The 26,119-nt window shown below is 35.7% G+C and overlaps 1 protein-coding gene across 1 annotated transcript in view; it reads left to right on the top strand.

Annotated features, from left to right (window-relative positions):
* The window catches only part of LOC139119783 (uncharacterized), a 74,627-nt gene that overhangs the window by 16,620 nt on the left and 31,888 nt on the right, over positions 1 to 26,119 (top strand). The window contains exons 3-4 of the mRNA XM_070683670.1: positions 13,895 to 14,026; positions 16,636 to 16,766. Coding sequence (XP_070539771.1) covers positions 13,895 to 14,026; positions 16,636 to 16,766 — 263 coding nt within the window. The remainder of the gene's footprint in view (positions 1 to 13,894; positions 14,027 to 16,635; positions 16,767 to 26,119) is intronic.

Genomic DNA, 26,119 nt, shown 5'->3' with positions numbered 1-26,119 from the left:
CTGAAGATTTCATTAATGATTAGTACACTTGGCAAAACAGACTTTCAATTAACAGACATCAAGATATTTCTGACATATATCTCTGATATATTTAAGTACCGCATAGGGGTGCTGAAAAATATTAAACATCCGGATATCTCTGATATATATACATATCTAATATATGAAAGTCATGTGGCTGAAGGGCATGCTGAAAAATATATTTGATATTTTAAAGTAATGCGCCAGAAGGGTGCGCTGAAAAATGTGAAACATACAGATACCTCTGATATATATATGTCTGATATATTAAAGTTTCTGGCTTGGAGGGGTCTCTGAAAAATTATTATTAAAGTTATGCGTCTGAAGGGAGCATTAAAAAATGCAACTGAATGATGAATTTGTGGCTCCCCAAATGTATTTGGCCAAAGCACCATTGTGTATTTGACACAGTCTTCAGTTTGCCCTCGAAGGGTGCCCTGAAAATTAAAAAATGTGTTCCAGAAAGTAACTTTTGTTTGATTTTTTTTCTTTCACCTTATTGAGCCATCTTTTTTTTTTCTAAGCCCCCTCTGACTGAATTTTTTTCATTGACATTCGCTGGGAATATTTTTTTTGAAAATCTTCCAGACCCGCCCCCCAAGGATATCAAATGGTCAATCCCTTATTATGAAAAGTTTATGAGCGTAATCAGACTGATAATGTTTCTATCTGTACTGAGATATTTACAAGAACCTTCCAATGTCAAAAGTTAAACAGGAACTTCCCCTTTAAAAGCTGGATCATCGTAAATCCATGCAAATGTAAAAAGCTACGCTACTGATCGGACGAGCTGTGTTTGGTCCCTGAATCCCATAATTTTGCCATGTTTCAGACGTTCGTTGTCATTGAATGTTGCATATGATGTCTGTGAATATATATCCACTAAACTTTAGTCGAAAATAAACTGAAAAAATGTTCCGATTTTTGTCGGAGAATGCATATGCTTCAAAATGTGTTCCCTGTACAACTATTTGACCCCTCTTTGCATATGTCACGTAAGTGCCGATCTATGATGATTATTCAAATTTCTCATATGGTCAAAGTGATGCTATGAGAATTCTAAAACTCCCGCCTAGTGTATGCAAATTTCTGCGTCATCAGTAATCCCCCTATTGTGCGCTCCCGGTCCTGTAACTTCCCGTTTAAATGTATCTAAGTTGTTGTTCATCCTGTGGACAATCTTTGTACAAAGAGACTTGCTTTGCTAATGAGCAATTTGTGCAATAGTTAGGATGCATGATTAACATAAAATGAGGTGCTGCAAGCTGAGCTGTAAAAATCCCAAAACCAATAAATATTGTTAATGATCATATTACCAGTATCTTAATTAGTAAAGTGATCAATCAGAGGGGTGAATATTTATCATTTAGCTTGATTAATTAGTCAACCTATCATCAATTAGTTGAGTGCTTCCCAGTCAATTAGTTTGATGCTTCCCAGTCAATTAGTTGATCTACCAGTCATTAACCACACCTAGCAACAGTATATCACGAGATATGACCAGTTATCGACATATATGCATGAGCAATAGTGAGTGCATATATGGAGTGAACTGGTCAAAATCCAGTGGTGTATCCATTGCTGAGGTGGTTTATTAGTTCCCTCGGACACAGTCCGGGGGGACTTATAGGTTTGGTCATGTCCGTGTGTGCGTGCGTGCGTTCGTGCGTGTGTCCGTCTGTCCATCCGTGCGTCCGTCCATTCACGCAGATATCTCAGATGCAAGGAGCGATTTCATTCAAACTTGGTACAAGGATTACTTCATATGTCATACTGATGTACGTGGATTTGTTTTGTGATACAATCCAATATGGCCGCCAGGCGGCCATTATATTACGATTTTTTTATGTACAGAGCCATAACTCAGACATGTTTCAACCGATTTTATTCAAAGTTGGTACAAGGACATTGACCAATGTCATAGATATACACATCGATTTGTTTTGTGATACGATCCAATATGGTCGCCAGGCGGCCATTTTATTACAATTTTTTCATGTACAGAGCCATAACTCAGACATGTTTCAACCGATTTTATTCAAAGTTGGCACAAGGACATTGACCAATGTCATAGATATGCATGTCGATTTGTTTTGTGATACGATCCAATATGGCCACCAGGCGGCCATTTTATTACAATTTTTTCATGTACAGAGCCATAACTCAGGCATATCTCAATTGATTTTATTCAAAGTTGGTACAAGGATATTGACCTATGTCATACATATGTACGTCGATTTGTTTTGTGATACAATCTGATATGGCCGCTAGGCAGCCATTTTATTACGATGTTTTCATGTACATAGCCATAATACTCAGACATGTATCAAGCGAATTTATTCAAAGTTGGTACAAGGAGATTGACTAATGTCATACATATGCATGTCAATTTGTTATGTGATACGATCCAATGTGGCTGCCGTGCGGCCATTTTGTTACGATTTTTTCATGTACAGAGCCATAATACTCGGGCATATCTCAACCGATTTTATTCGAAGTTGGTACAAGGACATTAACCTACGTCATACATATGTAGGTCAATTTGTTTCATGATATGATCCAATATGGCTGCATGGCAGCCATTTTGTTACAATTTTCATGTCCTTAGCCAAAACTTTGGCACGTCTCAACTGATTTCATTCACCAATTTTATTCAAACTTAGTACAACGACATTGACCTATGTCATACATATGCACATTGATTTGTTTTGTGATACAATCCAATATGGCCGCCATGTGGCCATTTTTTTAGCTCCCATAGCCATAAGTATATATGGCAATGGAAGCTATTCTTATAGGCTAGGGAAATGTCTGTATGTATGTATGTCTGTATGTCTGTATGTCTGTATGTCTGTATGTCTGTACGTCTGTATGTCTGTATGTCTGTATGTCTGTCCGTCAACATCAAAAACTCCAAAACCGCTGTACATTTCATCTTGATATTTGGTGTGTACATGGATGATGGGCTGTAGATGAGATTTTGTTCAAATGAAGTTGTCATTGCCAAAAATATGCAAATTAAGTGAAAAAATGTAAAAACAGTAAAAATTGAAAATCTCAATAACCACTGAGCAGATTACATGAAAAATTAGCATGTAAGTACTTTGGGCTGACCTGAAATAATTGTGCTTTTTTGATTTTTGATATTGTTGAAAATATACAAATTAGTGCCAAAAAAGGCGTTTTTGGTAAAAAATCTCCTTCTTCATAACCGCTGGTCAGACAGCTTTGATATTTGGTATACAGGTCCCTATGGATAACCCAACTTGGATTTGTTCAAATTGTGATGAAATATGCAAATCTGTATTTTTAAGGAATTTTTTGTCATTTTGGTCAAAAATTTATTTCATCAAAACCGCTTGTCTGACAGCTTTGATATTTGGTATACAGGTCCCTAGGGATAACCCAATTTGGATTTGTTCAAATTGTGATGAAATATGCAAATCTGTATTTTTAAGGAATGTTTTTGTCATTTTTGGTCAAAAATTTATTTCATCAAAACCGCTCGTCTGACAGCTTTGATATTTGGTATACAGGTTCCTACAGATAAACTAAATATGATATATAGAATATATGATGAAATCTGCAATTTTGTATTTTTTGTGCAATTTTTGACATTTTTGGTCCAAAAATGTGTTTCTCAAAAACTACTTGTCTGATGCCTTTGATATTTGGTATACAGGTTCCTGGGGGTTCTCCAAGTGTGATATAGTGAAATTTGATGAAATCTTCAATTTTTGTATTTTTGGGTCAATTTTTGCCGTTTTTGGTCAAAATATTTGTTTCTCAAAAGTTACTCATGAGATAGCTTTGATATTTGGTATACATTTTTATACATAATTATGATGAAATCATCAATTTTTTATTTTTGCAGCTAATTTTACCATTTTAGGTCAGGCCATCCTGAAATGAGCTATCCTAGATCTCAACCATCTTCATCAATACATATGTCACAAAAAGTTGCTCTCTACATAACACAGCAGAGCTCTGTCGACTATTGGGTCGCTTGTTTTTTCAAAACCGCTGGTCAGACAGCTTTAATATTTGGTTAACAGGTCCCTAGGATGACCTTAGTGAGATGATTTCATACAGTCAGGAAATACTTAATTTTGTATCCATGTCTATAGTAGCTTCAGGGACATTGGCCCTATGTTTAAGATAATGTTGTGATTCAGTAAGCATTTGAAATGGTAAACTGTATTTGGTGTTGAAATGCGGTAAAAAATAATGAGAAAACATAGCTGAGGTGATTCAGCAGGTTTGGTTTCCAACAAATATATTCAAAGTTTTTTTCAATGTTAAAGAGTGATGGAGGGGGGGGGGGGGGGGGGGGGGGTCCTGGCAGATTTTGAAAAAAATCCAAACAAATGTCAATACAAAAATCAGCCACAGAAGGTTTGTCAAAAAGAAAAGGTGAGATAGTGGGAAAAAAGAATGTACAGTGTATCGGATAAAAAAGATGTTCCTCATCAATCTTCCAGACAACCCCCTTTTATCAAATGGTACACCCCTGATGTATTTTTGTGTGCCATTAAACATGCAGTGTATTTTAGTTTAAGATGTCAATCAAGTTAGGTAAGGATTTGAAAGGAATAGTCAAGTTCACCACAGTTTAACTTTATCTCTTGTGTCATCATCCTTGTGTAATTGGTTAAGTTTGTAAGTTGCTCCAGATGTGGATGTACCAGCTGTTCTGGAAGAAAACAATGTTTACTTTTCCCTATAGGGTTTCTGAGTTAATGATTGCATGTTGAAATCTCTCCATGTATCTGGTGCATGGGCAAAATGTAAATATTGGTTGCATGTTATGTATTTCAGTCTATGTCAAATATTGTAAATGAAAAATCAAGAACAGTTTGCTGTGTGCTTGTAAAAGATAACATGTATGTCAATACATATTAAAACTGCCTTGCAGTTTGATTGTCTTAAAAATTATCACAGAATTAGAAAACGAAAGGAAACTAATCAAATTGCTGTAACATATTCACCCTCAGTGTCTGTAGGCCTATACTTAACTATTTTATCATTACATTCAGCTTTTTGTTATATCTTTATCACTCTCCATGGGCCAAGGCACACTTGGGGTCAATGTCATCACTCTGTGCCAGTCTGTGAATGTCAGTCTGTCTGTATTTAGGCCCATGTTTCATACAATTGGAAGTTTGTTTTGATAACTTTATTTGGTATATAGGGATAACCTAGCAATACAATTTTTTCGACAAAATGTGACATGACTTCGGTGACCTTTGACCTCAAATATACATATTTGTCCATAACTCAGTAACCACAAGTGCTACACCCTTCATGTATGGTATGATGGGACACCTTATGATGCCACATATTGTACCTCATTAATTATGTGCATATCTAATTTTGAGCAAGCCAATAGAGCCAGAGGTCTGATTTTTGATATATAGGGATAACTTTAGGAGAGAATTTTTTTTGACAAAATGTAATGTGACCTCGGTGACCTTTGACCTCAAATATACTTATTTGTCCATAACTCAGTAACTACAAGTGCTACACCCTTCATATCTGGTATGATTGGACACCTTATGATGCCACATATTGTAGCTCATTAATTATGCACATATCTCATTCTGAGCAAGCCAATAGAGCTGGATGTCTGATTTTTGGTATAAAGGGATAACTATAGGAGAGAATTTTTTTGACTAAATGTCATGTGACCTTGATGACCTTTTACCTAAAATATATGTTTATGTCAATAAATAAGTAACCACAAGTGCTATGTCCTTTGTATTTAGTAGGATGGGAGACCTTATGACAACACACGCTTTACCTCATTAATTTTGCACACATCTAATTCTGGGCAAGTGAATAGAGCTAGAGGTCTGATTTTTTGGCATATAGGGATTAATTAGCAATATAATTTTTTTTCAAAATGTCATGTAACCTCAATGACCTTTGACCTTGATTATACATATATATGCATATCTCAATAACCACAAGTTCTATACCCTCCAATTTTGATAGGATATTAGACCTTAAGATGTCACATCTTGTACCTCATTTATTATGCGCATATGTATTTCTTGGCTGTCCAATACTGCTAGAGGTCTGATCTTTTTTCCCGATTTAGAACCATAACTTAGACATGCCTCATGTGTTTCAAATTGGGAACAACGACATAGACCTATTTGCCCATAGATCTCAACATATACACTCCAGTGATACTTCTTAATGACCACATTTCCCTGCCCCATCCAGACCTAATACTCCTACTTACATACTGTCTTTACAAGTGGGGACTGTCATTGTCAATGACTTGTTTAGTTAATGGTTGTATCACAGTATTCGATATTTCTAATTCTGTATTTTTTCCGTTTTATGTTCTGAATAAATACATTAAACATATTTCACTGTCTCCAGTACATTACATTTAAGTATTTTCACTTCATGCACTTTATCCCTTTCACACATGTTCAAATATCTGACCAGAGAACAAACACTAAATAGTCCAGGATGGGAGCTACAGTGTCATTGACGCTATTTTTTCCTGATTTTTTTATGTCCGTAACCATAACTCAGACATGTATCAAGCGAATTTATTCAAAGTTGGTACAAGGACATTGACTTATTTATACATATGTATGTCGATTGGTTTCACTAGATGGTCCAATATGGCCACATGGTAGCAATTTTGTTATGGTTGTTTCATGTCGAGAGCCATAACTCTGGCAAGTCTCAACTGATCTTATCCAAAGTTGGTACATGGACATTGACTTATGTCATACATATACGTATTGATTTTTTAAACAGTAAGATCAAATATCGCTGCATGGCGGTGATTTGTTACAAATTTCTGATGTACCAAGCCATAACTCAGACATATTTCCACCAGTATCATTCAAAGTTGGTACAAGGACCTATTTCATACATATGCTCGTCAATTTGTTTCACGTCATGTAGCAATAACATGTCAATTATTGAAGTTTCGTAAGTAGGCTGATATGTCAAGAAATATTGCATCAAATTCATGAAACTTTGTACAGATGTTAAGCTCACATTGCTTTAACATTGAAAAAGACATTTATCAGTGTCATTTTAATTAATTTGTAATTGCATAAGTAATGAACTTTCGTAATAGCCACAAATTAATACAACGTCAAATTTGATGTTATATATATATATATATATATATATATATATATATATATATATATATAAAATATATATATATATATATATATATATATATATATATATATATATATATATATATATATATATATATGTAAAATAAATATAGTTATATATATATAAAAAAGCATATTTAGAGAAAAAGCTAGGGTGGCTGAATTAACAGGAAGAGTGGTTGAATTGATAGGGTTTTTACGGTATACATGTATACATGTATATGCTTGTGTAAATTATGTACATGCATGTAACTTTAAAAAAATAATCGCAATCATACCAATCCATAATCCAATAACACTAGGTCAAAATTTGTAAGACAATAGTTGTAAACATAGACACAAAACAGCACAGAACAGACAGTAAATAGACGGTACACAAACAAAGTCAAATTCATGAAAGAAAGATATATGGACCTCTGGCCAAAAGACCAAGAAGTGATGTCAGGTGTTTCGAAAATAGTAAGCGCATCCTGCCCCACATGTGGCACCCTCCATATATCAATCTGTAAGTCAGATAGGTAGTGGTCACTAACTAAGGCCCCATGTCACCGATGCCATCAGTGATCATTTGTCGTAGAGAGATATGGTATTTATCAACCAGCTTGCGATACCTGCCAAAAAAGCGTTTGAATGTAGAGACAAGTCTTGCTCTGGTGTAACCTTGATTTAACAGTTTGAAAGAGAGATGGCCATGTCTCTCTACAAAATCACCATATGAACTGCATGCTCTTGCATATCGAATAAGCTGGGAAATGTATACCCCATAAGCAGGTGAGAGTGGAATATTACTGATGAGGTGTACGCATAAAAAGTACGCATATACCGTAGATATATAGCTGTATAGATGTATATATAGATGTTATGCACAGATAGTGGGAAAAGCTTTCCTAAGGGACAACATCAAAAGTTCAATATAATAAATCTAACTTAATTGCTTAAGTTTGGCCTCAGACCCCCCCACCCCCCCTTCTAACTTAACTGACCTAAAATTGAAAAACATTTCGGACTCATACCCTGTACTTATTCCTTCAAACGACGTACCAATGTACCATTGAATTAAATAAAAATTTAAAACCATTATAAAGTAACAAAAATACAGGTGACTGGATTGGTTTTAGCGTACAAAAATCAGCCTTGAAATCGTAAAATTTGCCATAAAGACGTTAAATCGTTTTTGACTGCACAGAAATTAATTTGGCCAAAAACCCCCCACCCCCAAACTTAAGCAATTAAGTTTTTTTTCAAACATCGATCTTTTGACGTCGCCCCTAATACATGTAGCTTCCACAAAATCATAAATTAAACCAGAATTTAGACAGCAGTCATGGTTCAATGTATTAAAAACTGTTATCAAGTATGTGCTTAGACTCTTACAGTCATGTATACAATCCATTGTGATTAATTGCCACTATATTAGTATGTTAATACTTAATGTTATTCTCCTTAAGTGCTTATTCATGTGTCATAAAAAGATAAATTCATAAATTGTTTGTCCCCTGATGAATATTATATTGATTAAAATAGTTTATCATTGACCTGCGGCGTAGATGTTGAAGTGTTTTGATATTAAGTCAGTCCTTTCAGACACAATCGTGTCTTCTTTTAGCAAAGATTGCATCTTGTCACCACAATATTGCATGATAAGCTCAACCCAAACAATCCTCCCCTTTCTCTACAAAATATTCCACTATAAAGAGGTCCAGGCTTGCAATAGAAAATGATGGGATAAAATTATTGTTTTGACAAAGGGTTAAACCAAAATGGTGAAGATACTGATGGATTTAGGATTTACTTTCAGTGTGATACATGCAAGGGCTCTGTCTAGCTGTATTGTCTGTGCATCGCTAGCATCATCAGGTCTTGGATGAAAAAAAGCAATATATTTTCCGTAATTTTATACAGTTTGTTGTTCTGCTCCCCAAATCATGAACTGTGTAGCATTCGGCTTGCCAACATACTGTGTATGTAGGTATGCATGGATGTATGTCATGTCCAATTTTATTGTTTGTTTAATCAACACAATGTGTGGTATATACATGTACTTGTATTATACTTTGTTTTTCTGAAAAGTAATGAAAACATAATCAAAATAATGCTCTTCATATGTGTTCCAAATATCCTTTTACAATTCTGTAGTTGCAGGTGATTCAACTCTGGCAATTGGACCATCGTTAGTTGATAATTAAATTTGCACCAAAACTCAAAAGTTAGAAAAAAGAATATATGAGACTGGAAATAAATCTCGTAGTATCTGCTGCTGTTTTTGATATGTTAGAAATTTTCATTGCATGAAAGTCTTAAATTGTTTCCAACATCTATTACATGTACATGCAAAGGCATGGAGATTATGGAAGAAAGTGAGTTCCAGATACGTGTGAAGGTCAATGTGGCTTCTCCCCCGTAGTAAATGTCATAGTCACCCAGAAATGACTGGTCGACATTTGATGTGGGACTGTGGTAGCATTATTTTGTTGAACATTGCTGTGCAGTGCGACAAAGATTAATTGGTGTGTGCATTTTCAAAGAATAGCGCTGATTGCAAATGATGTTATATTTTCTGTCATTAATATGCATAAATAATATTTGTCCGCATTTTCCACAAGAACGATGAAAATAAAACCTGCCAGTATTACAATGGGCTCTTAAAGTCACACTAAGGGACTGGACATAAATTACAGGGGGGGGGGTGGGGGGGTGGGCGGTGTTTTTCGAAAAACCGCTGCGTAAAAAATAGTGACCCTTCAAAAGTTCATGCACAAAAATTAGTGACCCTCCCCCTTATCCGTGCATGAAAATAAGTGACCCTCCCCTGTTACTCAATACCCCCAAAAAAACCCGCAATGTGTTAAAGACCCCCTTCTGACTTGCTATACTTTTTAAGTCGCCCTCCCGAAAGGAAGGCAAAATGTGGCCGATATAACGCGTTGTCCAAGAAATATCAAATCATATGTGTGTGATAATTCATGTAAATGTACTTTGCTTGAAGTGGCAGGTAAAAAGTGCATGCCTGTACAAGAAATGTAATTTTTAGATTTTATCGATAATGTTGATTCACTATACATGTAGTCGACTATAAGAAAACTATGAACGTGTATTTTCCAGTATAAAACTAGCTATATCTGTTCATATACAGATGTTTAATAACTGATATAGATATACTTGATTAGCATGGGTTGTTTACAAGTGCACATGTGAACAAGATATTTGATTTTGGAATTTCTGTCAAAATGTTGATCCACTATACATGGGAGTCTATGACAAAACTATACATGGGAGTCTATGACAACACTGTCAAAAAATTTTCAGAATTAAAAATTTGCACTATTTGTGCATATATGGACCCTCAATAATTGACATAATTGTGCTTGATTAGAAGAGGGTGGTAAAATGTGTATCTGTGTACAATAACTTTGTTTTTGGAATTTCGCATAAAATGTTGATCCACTATACATGGGAGTCTATGACAAAACTGTAAAAAAATTTTTTCAGAATTAAAAATATGCACTATTTGTGTATATATGACCCTGAATAATTGACATAATTGTGCTTGATTAGAAGAGGGTGGTAACACGTGTATCTGTGTACAATAACTTTGTTTTTGGAATTTCGCATGAAATGTGGATCCATTATACATTGTAGTCTATGAAGAAACTATGAATAATTTTTTTTAAATACAAAACTTGGCAAATCTGTGTATTTATGTATGCTTGATTATTGATATTTATGTTCTTGATTAGACTAGAGTGGTTACAAGTCCATGTGTGTGTAAGAAATTTGATTTTGGAATTTCACCGAAATGTTGATTCACTATACATGGCAGTCTATGGTGAAACCCTATGAATATTTTTTTCCAATACAAAAATAGGTAAATCTGTGCATTTATGTACACTGAATTATTGGTACTAATGTTCATGATAGACTAGAGTGGTTTCAAGTCAATGGTTGTGCAAGAAATTTGATTTTGGCATATCACTTAAATGTCGATTCACTATACATGGCAGTCTATGATGAAACTATGAATAATTTTTTTCTGATAAAAAAATAGGAAAATCTGTGCATTATTGTACACTTGATTATTGGTATTAATGTTCATGATTAGACTAGAGTAGTTTCAAGTCAATGGGTGTGCAAGAAATTTGATTTTGGAATTTCACTGAAATGTCCATTCACTATACATGGCAGTCTATGATGAAACTATGAATAATTTTTTTCCAATACAAAACTTGGTAAACCTGTGCATTTATGTAAACCTAATTATTAGTATTAATATTCATGATTAGACTAGAGTGGTTTCAAGTCAATGGTTGTGCAAGAAATTTGATTTTGGAATTTCACCAAAATGTTGATTCACTATACATTGTAGGCTATGAGGAAACTACAAATAACTCATAGGTTATCTGATCCTAAATTGTTATTCAAAAGTTGTTCGACCTGAAGCTTCCAGTTGTTATTGATGACACTATGCACTATTCTGAACAGTTTGTTTTCTGTCAATGTCCTCAAAAAATTATAAAATGTACATACAGCGACATGAACGTTTGACACCGACCTATACCCAATGTATTGTCAATGGGAGAATGATGTCAAATAAGTAATCTCCCAAACTGTTATTGAGAGAGTTATTATAGGGGACAGTTATGCACAATAGTGTTGAATAAGTAGAAATCATGACAACTTAAATCAATGTGGCTGCTTGGATCATCAATACATTGTTTATTATACCTGAAATTTGCGCCCGAAGGGCGCACCGAAAATGGTAATGGCAGAAAATGAAAGTGCCAGGAGGTATTTTTCTTTTTTCAGTATTCCATAACGTGCACATGCAATTTCAGCTTTGCTGCATGAAAAAAGGTGACCCTCCCCCATAGGCTTGCACAAAATTTTATGACCCTTCAAAAATGCTTGCGCGAAAAATGGCGACCCACCCCCAAAAAACACCGGCCCACCCCCCCCCTGTAATTTGTGTCCAGTCCCTAATTCGAATGAATTTATGGCTCAGTCTACAAGCTGTAGCATCAGTCTTGCATACAACAACAAAATTTGTCTGAATTTTAGGCAGTGTTCACTGTTGTCTGAAGTCGCGCATGCAGCTATATTTAGTAACAAACATGAAATCGCGATCAACGCTATAGGTTCACAGTACATTTTCAGAAATGACTGTAGGTGTGCTGCAGTGCAATACGATATTGAATACCTTTAACAATGGAGCATTTACATTCACTAGGATTAATAACCCCTTTTACCACCATGGTTTGACCCCAAACCTATTACTATCAATGGTGATTGTGGATCTGTTTACAGGGCAGAGGGGTGAACGCAACCCTCACCACCGGAATCTAAGTATACCCCATTGTTTTAAAATCTGTGAGTGGATCTATACACGGGGATATGGAGATGAGAAGGTGAATTTTGCTGACTATAGCAAATGTCATTATTCTTAACATAACAATATTCACTATATTATTACTTAATTCATTACTTTCATTTGTAATGGTACTGGTAGATTCTAAAATTATAATAAGTTATGATATGAGTTATAATTAATAAATCTCAAATTATGCCTATTAAACCAAATCAGTGTGACAATAATGAATAACTATATAAATTATATAAAGTTTACAGAACCAAAGGTTATAGTTGAATGATAATTAGTAGGTCATGAATTATACAGAAGTTCAGTGCAACACACATGAACTGAAGATGACACTGAGAGACAATTGTAAGTGTCTTTGTATCGGTACATGTGTGGATCAATCACTGTACAAATTGAGTCTCTTTAGACCACTATAGAGTGGGTATGATAATTCCATTCACAGCCAGGCTGAGCATGCTGTGCTTCCCAACACTGATATGTAACACTGTCAATTCCTTTTGGCATGCGTTATCTTCACTTAGCTAATAACCCGACACCGTTGTCACGATTTGTTCACATGAGGTTTTAACAAAAAGCCACACATATCATACAGTGGGCCCTTGGGTTCGAATTTCAAAGACCTTAAAAATTTCTTTTTTATTTCCATTGTTGAGTGAGCTCTGATATTTTTATCCTGATAGTGGCTCACATGTAATTACGATGTATGCAAAGATTTTTTTTTTCAAAGATTGCTTTCATATTAGGCTAGTTCACTTATAGCCTGGGTTTTCCAAGCATCATTTAACCCTTTGAGTGTTGTAATTTTTCCCACCAAAATTATAGTGGAACATTTCACCAGTTTTTATGAATTTTTCCGTAATTTTTTGATAATTTTGGACCAAATGGACATCAAATTTCAGTGGCTGCAATTTTTTATCAAAATTTTGGCAAAAATCTGAAAAAAATTGAATGGCCCAGGGATAAGGTGACAAAAATTGACTTTGGGGCTCAGAGGGTGAAGGATGTACCTCATACATGTAGGTGAGCTCAGCAGTAAATTAAATATATATATATATATATATATATATATATATATATATATATATATATATATATATATATATATATATATATATATATATATATATATATATATATATATATATATATATATATATATATATATATATGTACATGTATTATATGCATATACTGATCAATTTGAGGAGAAATTTACAATCCTCTAGGCAAATATGAAGATCTGTATTTTAATCCAAATTATTGGAACATGGGACGTCTGCTGTTTAATGTTGCTAATTTTGATAGAATATAATTAAGACTTGTGATTTTTTCCCTGATGTAGATGATGATGAAAGTAGCGACAATGAAGATTGGTTCTTTATCGCTCATCAGTCCGCCGGAACAGGAGATATTCCCACCCTAATGGAAGCTATCAAGCATGATCCCAGTGTCTTAGAATACCAAGATAATGAGGGTCAGTATTTTATATTTCCCAAAGAATTTGAATTGTTTTAAATTAGCTTTTTATGAATCTTAAAAACTGAAGGTAACGTGGAAGTACTGTTATTTCACATAGTTGTAAGTAAGCTGCAATGTACCGTGGAATGGGATGAATATTGTGTGTGCCTTGAGCTGTCTTGCATGTCTACCTTTCAAACCACAGTCAGCGATAGCATCCAAAATTGGTGAACTTATGACAATGAATCATCAATTATCAGTTGTCATCTATGCCTTGTTATTATCTTATCTGACCATGTCAGAATGATCACACAAACAAAGAGAATACTAAGGCAATGATTGTCTTAATTGTTTTTGTGTCAATGATTTACATTCATGGTGTAAGTTTTGTTGCAGATAATTTTGCTTGATAATACTGTTCACATTCTTCTTTTTTCATACATCATCATTACCTTTTCAACTCATTTCACTAAATCAAAAATACTTTAAACATGTTGAAAATCAGCCAACATAATATGCAGGGAGCAAACAAGGACTACTAACTTTCAGGAGTAGTTCACACAGCCTGGCATTAAAGTAATTTCAAACCTTCCCTGGTTTACGTTACCATAGGGAAAGTTTGGGGGAAAGTTAGGGCTTTAATGTCGCACAAACGTGCCTTCTACTCTATTGCATTAACATGCTACTGCTAATAGTTTTTTGGCAATTTTGGTGCAAAATACCTTTGACAGAATGCCTATTGAATGGCTTAGAAAGTAAACATATAGTTGCTCTGCAAATCGAAGGGAAATTGTCTTCTTGCATCCATTGGGGTCCATCTTTAACAAAATCAGTGCACTTACGCACAAGTATATTTTTCAGTTTGAATCCAAATGCTTTTTAGTCCCCACGGACACCGTCCGGGGGGACTTATAGGTTTGGTCATGTCCGTGCGTGCGTCCGTGTGTGCGTCCGTGCGTGCGTCTGTCCGTCCGTTCAGGCAGATATCTCAGAGACGCCTGGAGCGATTTGATTCAAACTTAGTACAAGGATTATCACCTATGCCATACATATGCACGTCGATTTGTTTTACGATCCGATTCAAAATGGCTGTCTGGCAGCCATTTTGTTTCATGTATTTGATGTCGATGCGTATGTTCACGCAAATTTCTCAGTGATGCTAGGAGCGATTCCATTCAAACTTGGTACATAGATTACTCTATATGTTATACATATGCACATTGATTTTTGTTTTGATCTGGTCTAAAATGGCTGCGTGGCGGCCATTTTGTTTCGTATATTTTGTTTTGGTCTAAAATGGCTGTTTCCTATATTTGACGACTGTACATTCGTTCACGTAAATTTCTCAGCGATGCCGGGTGCGATTGCATTGAAAGTTGGTACCTATATTAATCCTTATCACATATATATGCTTGCTGATTTTTGTAACGATTCAATCATAAATGGCTGTGTTACGGCCGTTTTCTTTCCTGTATTTGATATCCATCCACAGGGTCCCCAGGTATGATCCACAGGCGTTCCAGGATGAAATTAATACTAATGCTGTGTCTGTGCATAGGGGCTCATGAATGCAGATATCTGAGATATTCCTGTGCCAATTCTTTTTAAACTTGGTACAAGGATACTACACTATGGCATACATATGCATGTCTATTTATATTGGTGTGGTATGCATAATTAGGTCTAATTTGCATAATTCGAGATTAGAGCGCTGTTTCTGATACAACTGTACCAAATTTGGTGAAACTTTGTGCAGATGGTTTTAGTCCCCACGGACACCCTCTGGGGGGACTTGTAGGTTTGGTCATGTCCGTGCGTGGGTCCGTGCGTGCGTGCATGCATGCATGCATCCGTCCGTTCATGCAGATATCTATGAGATGCAAGGAGTGATTTCATTCAAACTTGGTACAAGGATTACTTCATATGTCATACAGATGCATGTCAATTTGTTTTGTGATACGATCCAATATGGCTGTCGTGTGGCCATTTTATTACGATTTTTTCATGTATTGAGCCATTACTCAGGCATGTTTCAACAGATTGTATTCAAAGTTGGTACAAGGACATTGACCAATGACATAGATGTGCACACCAATTTGTTTTGTGATGCAATCCAATATGGCTGCCTTACGGCCATTTTGTTTCAATTTTTTTCATGTACAGAGCCATAACTCAGGCATATCTCAACCAATTTTATTCAAACTTGGTACAAGGACATTGACCTATATCATACATATGCACGTCAATTTGTTTTGTGATACGATCCAATATGGCTGCTAGGCGGCCATTTTATTGCGATTTTTTCATGTACAGAGCCATTACTCAGGCATGTTTCAACAGATTTTATTCAAAGTTGGTACAAGGACATTGACCTATGTCATACATATGCACATTGATTTGTTTTGTGATACGATCCAATAAGGCCGCCATGTGGCCATTTTATTACGATTTTTTAATGTCCTGAACTACAGTTCAGACATGTATTAAGCGGATTTATTCAAAAGTATTTTTATCACAGACCTAATGAAGAGGACTGTATCCTCTCTGAGGACCTGTAATCAAAGTACCCATTAACAAGTGGGGACTGTGTCATCAACGATGACTTGTTCACAATGTTTCTTCCAGGGATGACACCACTGACCCATGCTGTAGCCGGTCATCAGCTTGAGACGATGAAGTTACTTGTAAAGATGGGTGCCTCAATCAACACTGTGGACACACAGGGCAGAACACCACTCTCTGTGGCAGCTTATCAGGTATGAATATGACCAGGAGTAAAAATATAATACATGTACCATTGTAAATGTTCTCTCAGCTTCAGTCTGCTTGTTTCATCTCAGTAAAAATTGAAAGCTCATGTACAATATTGTGAAAAAATAATCAAAATGTGAGATTGAGGCATTGAAATGTATGAGAAAATATAATTTCAGAAAATATAATTTCAGAAATCTAATTATCTTTTCTTGGAATCAGTGCCTTTCACGTGACATCTTCTTTGTTTCAAGGTTTCAGAACATAACATGTAAAATATAAGTATAATGGTGTGAGAACCACGAGACAATTTCTAATGTTCCCCAATATGCTATGATTGTATTGATGATGATACAACATGCAAAATCCCGGTAAAATTTACCTGCACTGTAGGTAATTAATCGTAACAAAACCACTGATCACGGTACGCTGCAGGCGGTATTTCAGTCACCAACAGTACAAACACAGTGACCTTGGACTCTATACATAATAGTGTCATTATATATGTTGCATGACTCCTACAGGAAAACGATAAGCGGAACTTTTAATCATGCTGGTAAACAAATCATCCCTGCTAGAAACTCTGATATTATACAGTGTATAAGGCTGTCACTCTGTATATCAAACATTTTTACTCTGTAAATATTTTGGTACAGGTTTCCAATCCTTCACCACTCACATGTATGATAAGAAATGCTACAGTGTATTATTCCATGAATTATTGAATAAAAGTGCAGGATTATATTGTATCTCCTCTTTATGACGCACAATTTTGATGAAGCGCATTAGTTCATATAGATCCCCTGCTAATGTCACAGACTTACCAGGGAACAAATTGAAGTTCTGACTTTTCTAGGTATATATATTCATAATGTATATGCGATGACTCACATACGTAATGGTGTATAGTACCGTACTTTGACATGTACTGGTCATATTTTTATGATTTCAATAGAAGAGACTCACATTTAAAACATTTACAATAATTAATTTGTAAAATTCTGACCAGTTCACATCGTCTGTATCAAGACGATGTTACTGGGGAGACGTCAATACATGTACATTGCAAAGTGAATCGTAAAGTTGTTTGAACAGTGTCAGTGGTGTACTAAAACTGCTTTTGAATTGACAGGTATTGCTCATAAGCCAAGAATTTACGTGTCAGTGAGCAAGCTACATGGTCTGCTAGGTATTTTCAAGACATTTATGGATCAGAAATATGCATTATGCTTTGTGAAATGTGGTATTTTGAGCCCAAATAATTTTACTTCCACAAGCTGTCTGGTGCAAATTGTACAATTGCCATACAAGAGTACAGTTTCATGGCACATCAACTCTGTTCTATGTTACAGTCTTTCAAATTTGGAAATGGTGCTTTGCAGTGATCTTCAAATGAGCTGTGCAAATTTAAAATCCATTCCGTGTGAATTCTGAAAATCTGTTTATAAAAATATCTCATCTCTTTGGCGCAAAGTCTAGGATTTTTCAGTCAAGTTTTCTAGTTTAACTCTTTGAGCACAAAAGTCAATTTTTGTCGCCTTTATAAAACATACCCCAGTCAATTTTGGAGATTTTTGACAAAATTTTTATAAAAACCTATGGCCAATAAAAAATTGTTGTACATTTGGTCTAAAATTATCAAAAACATTTCAGAAATATTCATAAAAATTGATAAATGTTGCACTAAAATTTTAATGGGAACATTGCAGCAATCAAAGACTTAATAGTTAGAATGATGAGTTTTAATGTATACAATTTATGCATAATACACTGATATGACTATCAAAACGTCTTTATAAATATCAACAGGGATAACCATGCAGTTTTATAAAATTTTAATAGGCATCCTTTTATATAAAAATGAAATAAAAAAACTGTTTTTTGTCAGCTAAAAATCCTTCCCGCTTCCCGTAGAAAAAGTTGTGAAGGAAAATTGAAAGTAACAGTGAACTACCGGTATATACAGTACTGCAATCTCTACATAAGAATATGTAAAAGAATTTTGAAATTAGCGTTTAAAATATGGTTTTTAAAATTGGCATTATTTGTCATACAATAATTTGAGTAAAGTTATGATATTTGAAATCAATTTTATGCAGAGTTTAGTCAGTGTGTCCTTGTCCTAGATTAAGTGCAATACACATGAACTTCTATGTGTCATGGCTATTGTATATGTGAACTTCAATGCCCTATTGCTTGTAGCATGTATCTACCTGCATTGTTATGTACGTTATATGTTTTGCAGCACCAAATAACATAATTTGATGCAATTTAATTTACAATGTCATATTATTGCATGTTCAGATCTCTTTTGAATTACAAATTTAACAAACACATTACAGAAAACTACAACACAGGGAAGCCTGTGGGCAAGTGTTGATCTACAGAAACAAGAAGTTTTTCCTTGGCATATTTACATCAATGGCACATTTGAAAAGCTAAATACACTGGTACATATAGCTGAATTGTACTCTATATTATTTTTTTCATGTATTCATAACAAGTGCCTTCAATGTTAGAGATTTATTATTGACAGTTTTAAATGGACTATAATTCGTTTGTGAGCTGGACTTACCTCACAATTTGCAGTAAATAGTACCAGAATATTGAATTCCAGTGAGCTAGAATTACCCACAAGTCCCTCTGACTTGTATCATTTTGCTCAGCTCCCAATATATGAGGCAATCTGACTCTATAAAAATACTGCTTTAAGTATTAAGATGTGATTGAAACAAAGGTTATTGGAATTGAATCGCTCAGGTCAAAATTAGAATAAAATCAATATGTACATGTACATTATTGTTAAAGAATAAACTTTTCCATCACTGTCACTGGTTTATATAATTAGAAGTTCATCGTAGTTAGTTACTTTCAGCAGAGTAGCCAAGATTTGATTCATTTAGCTGTAAAATCAATGAACACAGTTATAGTTAGTTTTAAGTTTGAAGTATTATTATGACAGACAATTATGGTGTATCAATTAGAATACAATATACATTTGTATAATAGTATTAGCAATGTCTTTTCAGAAAAGTGTAATTTCTGACAAACATTGAACGTAGTGCGGTTCCTACAGGGAGGACAATTTTACACAAATGCTGGTAGAAAAGTGGTGTGGTTGTTGAGTTGAGTAAAGGGAGGGGGTTTATAGATTTTCAAAAATATTAAGTCAAAGATTTTCATCAAATTGATGTTTCTCAGTGAAGAAAAGATCCTGCTTATTTGACCCTCATTGTTCTGTGTGTCCTGAGATGTTTTAAATTGTACATGACATCTGTGTACATAATCATTCATTAATATATTGTGAATTAACCGCAGTCATTGACAGTGCATAGATCACAGACATGTAATATCTGCTGCATATTTATGGAAATTGAGAATAGCATACAGTATTTTCTAAAATACTTTCACACCAATTGTCATCTTTGCTGTCACTCATATACTTATTAGAGTTGTGTCATTGAAATGGTATTATACATTGTAAATTCAAACTTATAATCAAAAATACAAAAATTGTACCATCATGTGATGTTTTTAGCTCCACTGTCAGCGATGCGGAGCTTATCAAATAGGTTGATTTTCCGTCATCGTCAATCGTCGTCGTCCGTTGTCTGTCAACAATTGCCTTCTCCTCTGAAACCGCAAGTCCAATTGCTTTGAAATTTTTATATGCAGTTCACTTGGGGTGACCTCACTTAAGTTTGTTCAAATCGTGGTGAAATTTGCATATTTGTATTTTTGGGGCATTTTTTGGTGTTTTCGGTAAAAAAATCTTCTTCTCTGAAACCGCTTGTCTGATTGCTTTGAAATTTGATATGCAGTTTACTTAGGGTGACTTCAGTCAGATTTGTTCAAATCGTGGTGAAATTTGCATATTTGTATTTTTAAGGCAATTTTTGTCATTTTTGGTAAAAATATCTTTAAAAATCTTCTTCTTCAAAACTACCCGTCAGATAGCTTTGATATTTGGTACATATGTCCCTAGGGATGATCTATTTTAGATTTGTTCAAATTGTGCAGAAATATGCAAATTTGCATTTTTAAGGCAATTTTTGCCATTTTTAGTCAAAAAATATATTTCTCAAAAAGTACTGGTCTGATAGTTTTGAAATTTGGTATACAGGTTTCTATAGATGCACTAAGTAATATGTATTGAATTTTGATGAAATCTGTAATTTTGTATTTTTGGGGCAATTTTTGCCATTTTTGTCAAAAATGTGTATTTCCAAAACTACTCATCTGATAGCTTTGCAATTTGGTATACAGGTTCCTACAGATCACCTTAATAATATTTATTGAAATTATGATGAAATCTGCAATTTTGAATATTTGGGGCAATTTTGCCATTTTTAGTCAAAAAATATATTTCTCAAAAAGTACTGGTCTGATAGTTTTGAAATTTGGTATACAGGTTTCTATAGATGCACTTAGTAATATATATTGAATTTCTGATGAAATCTGTAATTTTGTATTTTTGGGGCAATTTTTGCCATTTTTGGTCAAAAAATGTGTATTTCCAAAACTACTCATCTGATAGCTTTGCCATTTGGTATACAGGTTCCTACAGATCACCTTAATAATATTTATTGAAATTATGATGAAATCTGCAATTTTGAATTTTTGGGGCAATGTTTGCCATTTTTGGTCAAAAAATGTGTTTCTCAAAAAGTACTGGTCTGATAGCTTTGAAATTTGGTATAGAGGTTCCTGCACATGAACTAAATGATATTTATTGAAATTATGATGAAATCTGCAATTTTGTATTTTTGGGCCATTTTTGCCATTTTGGGTCAAAAAATGTGTATTTCCAAAACTACCATGCCAGGAAATCCCAAGAGAGTTTGACCGGTTGACCTTGCTGTTAATTTTATGCAGGAAATTACAATAACAATGCTTGGTCGAATGACGCAGTGCCTTGAGGGTTGGATCGCCAGTGGTATAGGGGGAGGAGTACCTTCCCGATGGTGATAAGTGGTGCAGATTACCGTCGCCTAGGTGACTGGCGTATACGCATGCCAAAAGACACCTATGGTTGATTTCCTGTTGACCAGTCGAATGGCAGAGTTGCAAATACCTGGACTGAACCATTTGGTTTTTTGTGGGTGTCGGTGGTACTTTGACAATAAAAGTAAAGATGCACAGATATTGAGTTTGTTGTCTTGTTTATGAGCGGCCAGTATTTCCAACAGCATGAATTACGTGCATTTGCCCTAGAAGAAATAAATAATTTCGAATAAAACATCGCGAATGTAACCATATTCCCTAAGCTTGACGTACAATTAAGTGCCCCAAAGAACCATGGAATCACCAGACTTTCGATCGAAGAGATGAGTTTTGCCAAACCGCGTATACAGAAAAAGTGGCAGATGACTTTATTTTTAGAATCATAGACAGTATAGTGAGATGTAAAACATGTGAAAGAGGCTCTCCACGTAACTATCCTAAATGTTTTTGTGTCGAGTTTGTGTTTGATTCGTTTCGAAAATGTGTTCCTACATTCTTATCCGATTGTTGTGTGTTAATAAAAATGTTTGTTTTGCTTTGGATATTTGTAGAGAAGTTTGGATTAGTGTGTACGGTAATGTTTTGTTTGTGTGGGGAAAGCTTACGGCGAGACGCAGCCGGACCTATGTTGTTACAAAAGTTGATTAAGTCGCCCTTTGACGCTCGCGTTTCGAAACCCGAGTGTGGTTTTTCATCAGTCGCAGTGTTGATTCATTCCTTAGTTTGTGTATGTGAAAATTTATTTTAATGCATTTTAGTGGTCTTTGTTTTCGATTAGCGAGGCAAGTATATTAATTTTTAGTCCCCACGGACACCGTCCAGGGGGACTTATAGGTTTGGTCATGTCCGTGCGTCCGTCCGTGTGTGCGTGCGTGCGTGCGTGCGTCCGTCCGTTCACCCAGATATCTCAGAGACGCCTGGAGCGATTTTTTTCAAACTTGGTTCAAGGATAGTACCCTACCTCACACAGATGCACTTCGATTTGTTTTACAATGCGATCAAATTTGGCCGTGTTAGAGAACTTTTTAGTTTTCACCTCCATAGACTCCCATGTATCAGTCCGGGTCAGCTCCAAAATTGGAGACTCATTAAATGTATTCCGGCATTCAGCCAATCATCGACCAGATTACATCATTAATAAAGTACAGGTCACGCTGGGTCACAAATTACCCACCAAGTGTGATCGGCAGTTTTGGGCCGCTTATTAAGCCCCTGTCTTGTGAATTTCGACGAATTTCGACAGTCAACATAATCCACGTGTTCTGCAGAAGGTCATGTCCAACAAGGAGTCCGATTAGTGAACAAATATTCGAAATATTGACGATTCATTTCTACCCCCAGTTAATCGATTTCGCTCAAGTACCGAGAATCATTTTGTGGATGTGCGTCATCTCTATTAGAAATACTGTTATAAAGGTTATTTGTGTAGGTACGCGTATAAAATTTTGCAAGAAAGAAGAGCAATGTCAAAGCTTTAAAACGATACGTGTTTTGTAGTTGTCAAACGCAGACTAAAAATGGTACGCGATTTTGAAAATGTGTTGACAGAGTGGCCACACAACTGTTCCCATACGGTAGAATTTGTATCGCTGCCATCTCCGATACAAATGGGGTATTCTGAACGATCTGTGTAGGTACACGATTTATATTCGCAGGACTTCAAGCCAGAGTCTAGGAATCACAGCGATATATGGGGTTTGGTTGTCTTAGCCAGAATAAAACTGGTACGCGATTTTGAAATTGTGTTTTGACAGAGTGGCCACACAACTGTTCGACATTATGACAGAATACGGCGCGGGAGTTCGACACAGTATGGCGTACGTAACGAAGGACGCATGTGGAGGTTGCCAGGAAATATAATTTTTACTGAAGGCGCGCTGGTCGCTGATTGGCTAATGAGAGGGGGAAAATATTATGGTATAGCGTCTCCAATTTTGGAGCTGACCCGGACTGTGTATAAGGCAGTCCATAGACTCCCATGTATAAGCACAGGCAACCCATAAAGTATTACTGAGATTTTCACACTGGCACAGGCAACCCATAAAGTATTACTGAGATTTTCACACTGTTTTCTCTATCATTTTTAGTCCCCACGGACACCGTCCGGGGGGACTTATAGGTTTGGTCATGTCCGTGCGTCCGTGCGTCCGTCCGTCCGTGCGTCCGTCCGTTCACGCAGATATCTCAGAGACGCCTGGAGCGATTTCGTTCAAACTTGGTACAAGGATAGTACCATACCTCATACAGATGCACGTCGATTTGTTTCACAATGCGATCAAATTTGGCCGTGGTAGAGGACTTTTTAGTTTTCACCTCCGTAGACTCCCATGTATAAGGCAGACCATAGACTCCCATGTATAGGCAGACCATAGACTCCCATGTATAAGGCAGACCATAGACTCCCATGTATAAGGCAGACCATAGACTCCCATGTATAAGGCAGTCCATAGACTCCCATGTATAAGGCAGACCAAGACTCCCATGTATAAGGCAGTCCATAGACTCCCATGTATAAGGCAGTCCATAGACTCCCATGTATAAGGAAGTCCATAGACTCCCATGTATAAGGCAGTCCATAGACTCCCATGTATAAGGCAGTACATAGGCTCCCAAGATAAATAAAATTTAGTTTCTCATCGTATTCATATTGCAAAAAGGATGCAGTGACACAGTTTTTAGTCCCACAGATAAAGTCCAGGGGGCTCATAGATTGGGTCATGTCAGTCCGTGAGTCCATCCGTTCACGCAGATATCTCAGACACTTTGACAAAATGTCATGTGACCTTGGTGACCTTTGACCTCGAATATACATATTTGTCCATAACTCAGTAACCACAAGTGGTAAACCTTTCATATATGGTATGATGGGACACCCTATGACGCCACATATTGTACCTCATTAATTATGTGCATATCTAATTTTGAGCGAGCCAATAGAGCTAGAGGTCTGATTTTTGGTATATAGGGATAACTTAGCAATACAATTTTTTTGACAAAATGTCAAGTGATGTCAATGACCTTTGACCTCAAATATACATATTTGTGCATAACTCAGGAACCACAAGTGCTACACCCTTCATATTCGGTATGATGGGACACCTTATGACGCCACATATTGTACCTCATTAATTATGCACATATCTAATTTTGAGTGAGCGAATAGAGCTAGAGGTCTGATTTTTGGTATATAGGGATACCTTAGCAATACAATTTTTTTGACAAAATGTCACGTGACCTTGGCTCGTTAATTATGCCCATATATAATTGTGGGCAAGCCAATAGAGCTAGAGGTCTGAATTTTGGCATATATGGATTAATTAGCAATACAATGTTTTTTTTCAAAATGTCACGTGACCTTGATGACCTTTGACCTTGAATATGCATATATATGCATAACTCAGTAATCACAAGTTCTTTACGCTTCAATTTTGATAGGATAATAGACCTTAAGATGTCACATCTTGTACCTCATTTATTATGCACATATGTATTTCTTGGCTGGCCAATACAGCTAGAGGTTTGATCTTTTTTCCCGATTTAGAACCATAACTTAGACATGCCTCTTGTTTCAAATTGGGAACAATGACATAGACCTATGTGTCCATAGATCTGAACATATACACTTTAGTGATACTTCTTAATGACCTCATTTCCCTGCCCCCTCAAGACTAATACTCCTATTACAAGTGGGGACTATGTCATTGTCAATGACTTGTTGGTCACGTTGTGAGTCCGTTTGGTGGTTCGGTTTGTTTGTTCTATGTTTCTTTACTTCAGTAAATTTTGTTTTGACTGGTGTGTCTTTTAGATTTTTGCGGAGGTTTGTGAATTTTTAGGCAATAACCACTGCGGGGTACGGATTTTATGTTTATTTGATCAAGATACTTCCAAGTATCCTGGTTGATGTGCTTGTTCTCGTACATTTTGATTAATAGTTCGTTTACTTTGTTTACTGTTTGTTCTGGCTTGTTGTGTATAATACTGAGTGTTGCGTAATTGCCTTTCGCATTTGAGTACGTAATCGTTTTTGTTAACAATGTCGAAAACCCGACCCTTGTCGAAGGGTTTTATTTTCCGAAATTTGTCTATTGTTTGCAAGCTGGTTTATCGCGATTCTTTTAGCGCGCGACATGTTTTGTTTCCTTGTTTGAAAGGGTATCTCTAGAAGTGCGAGTTTAGCAGCTTCAGATAGCTTTCAAGGTTTTGTTTTTTGTTGTTCGTGGAGCCCAATTTGACTTTTCTTTGAATTGGTGTTGTTGCGATTGTTTGTGTCTCACGACGTAGCGTAGTCATATTTTACGACTTTATTTGTTGAAATCCTGAGGTGGTTTTATTCTGTTTGGTTTTGTTGGTG

Source organism: Ptychodera flava, chromosome 20 (assembly GCF_041260155.1).
Source record: "Ptychodera flava strain L36383 chromosome 20, AS_Pfla_20210202, whole genome shotgun sequence".
In the NCBI taxonomy this organism is placed as follows: domain Eukaryota; kingdom Metazoa; phylum Hemichordata; class Enteropneusta; family Ptychoderidae; genus Ptychodera; species Ptychodera flava.
This window is presented reverse-complemented; position numbering and strand designations above follow the sequence as displayed.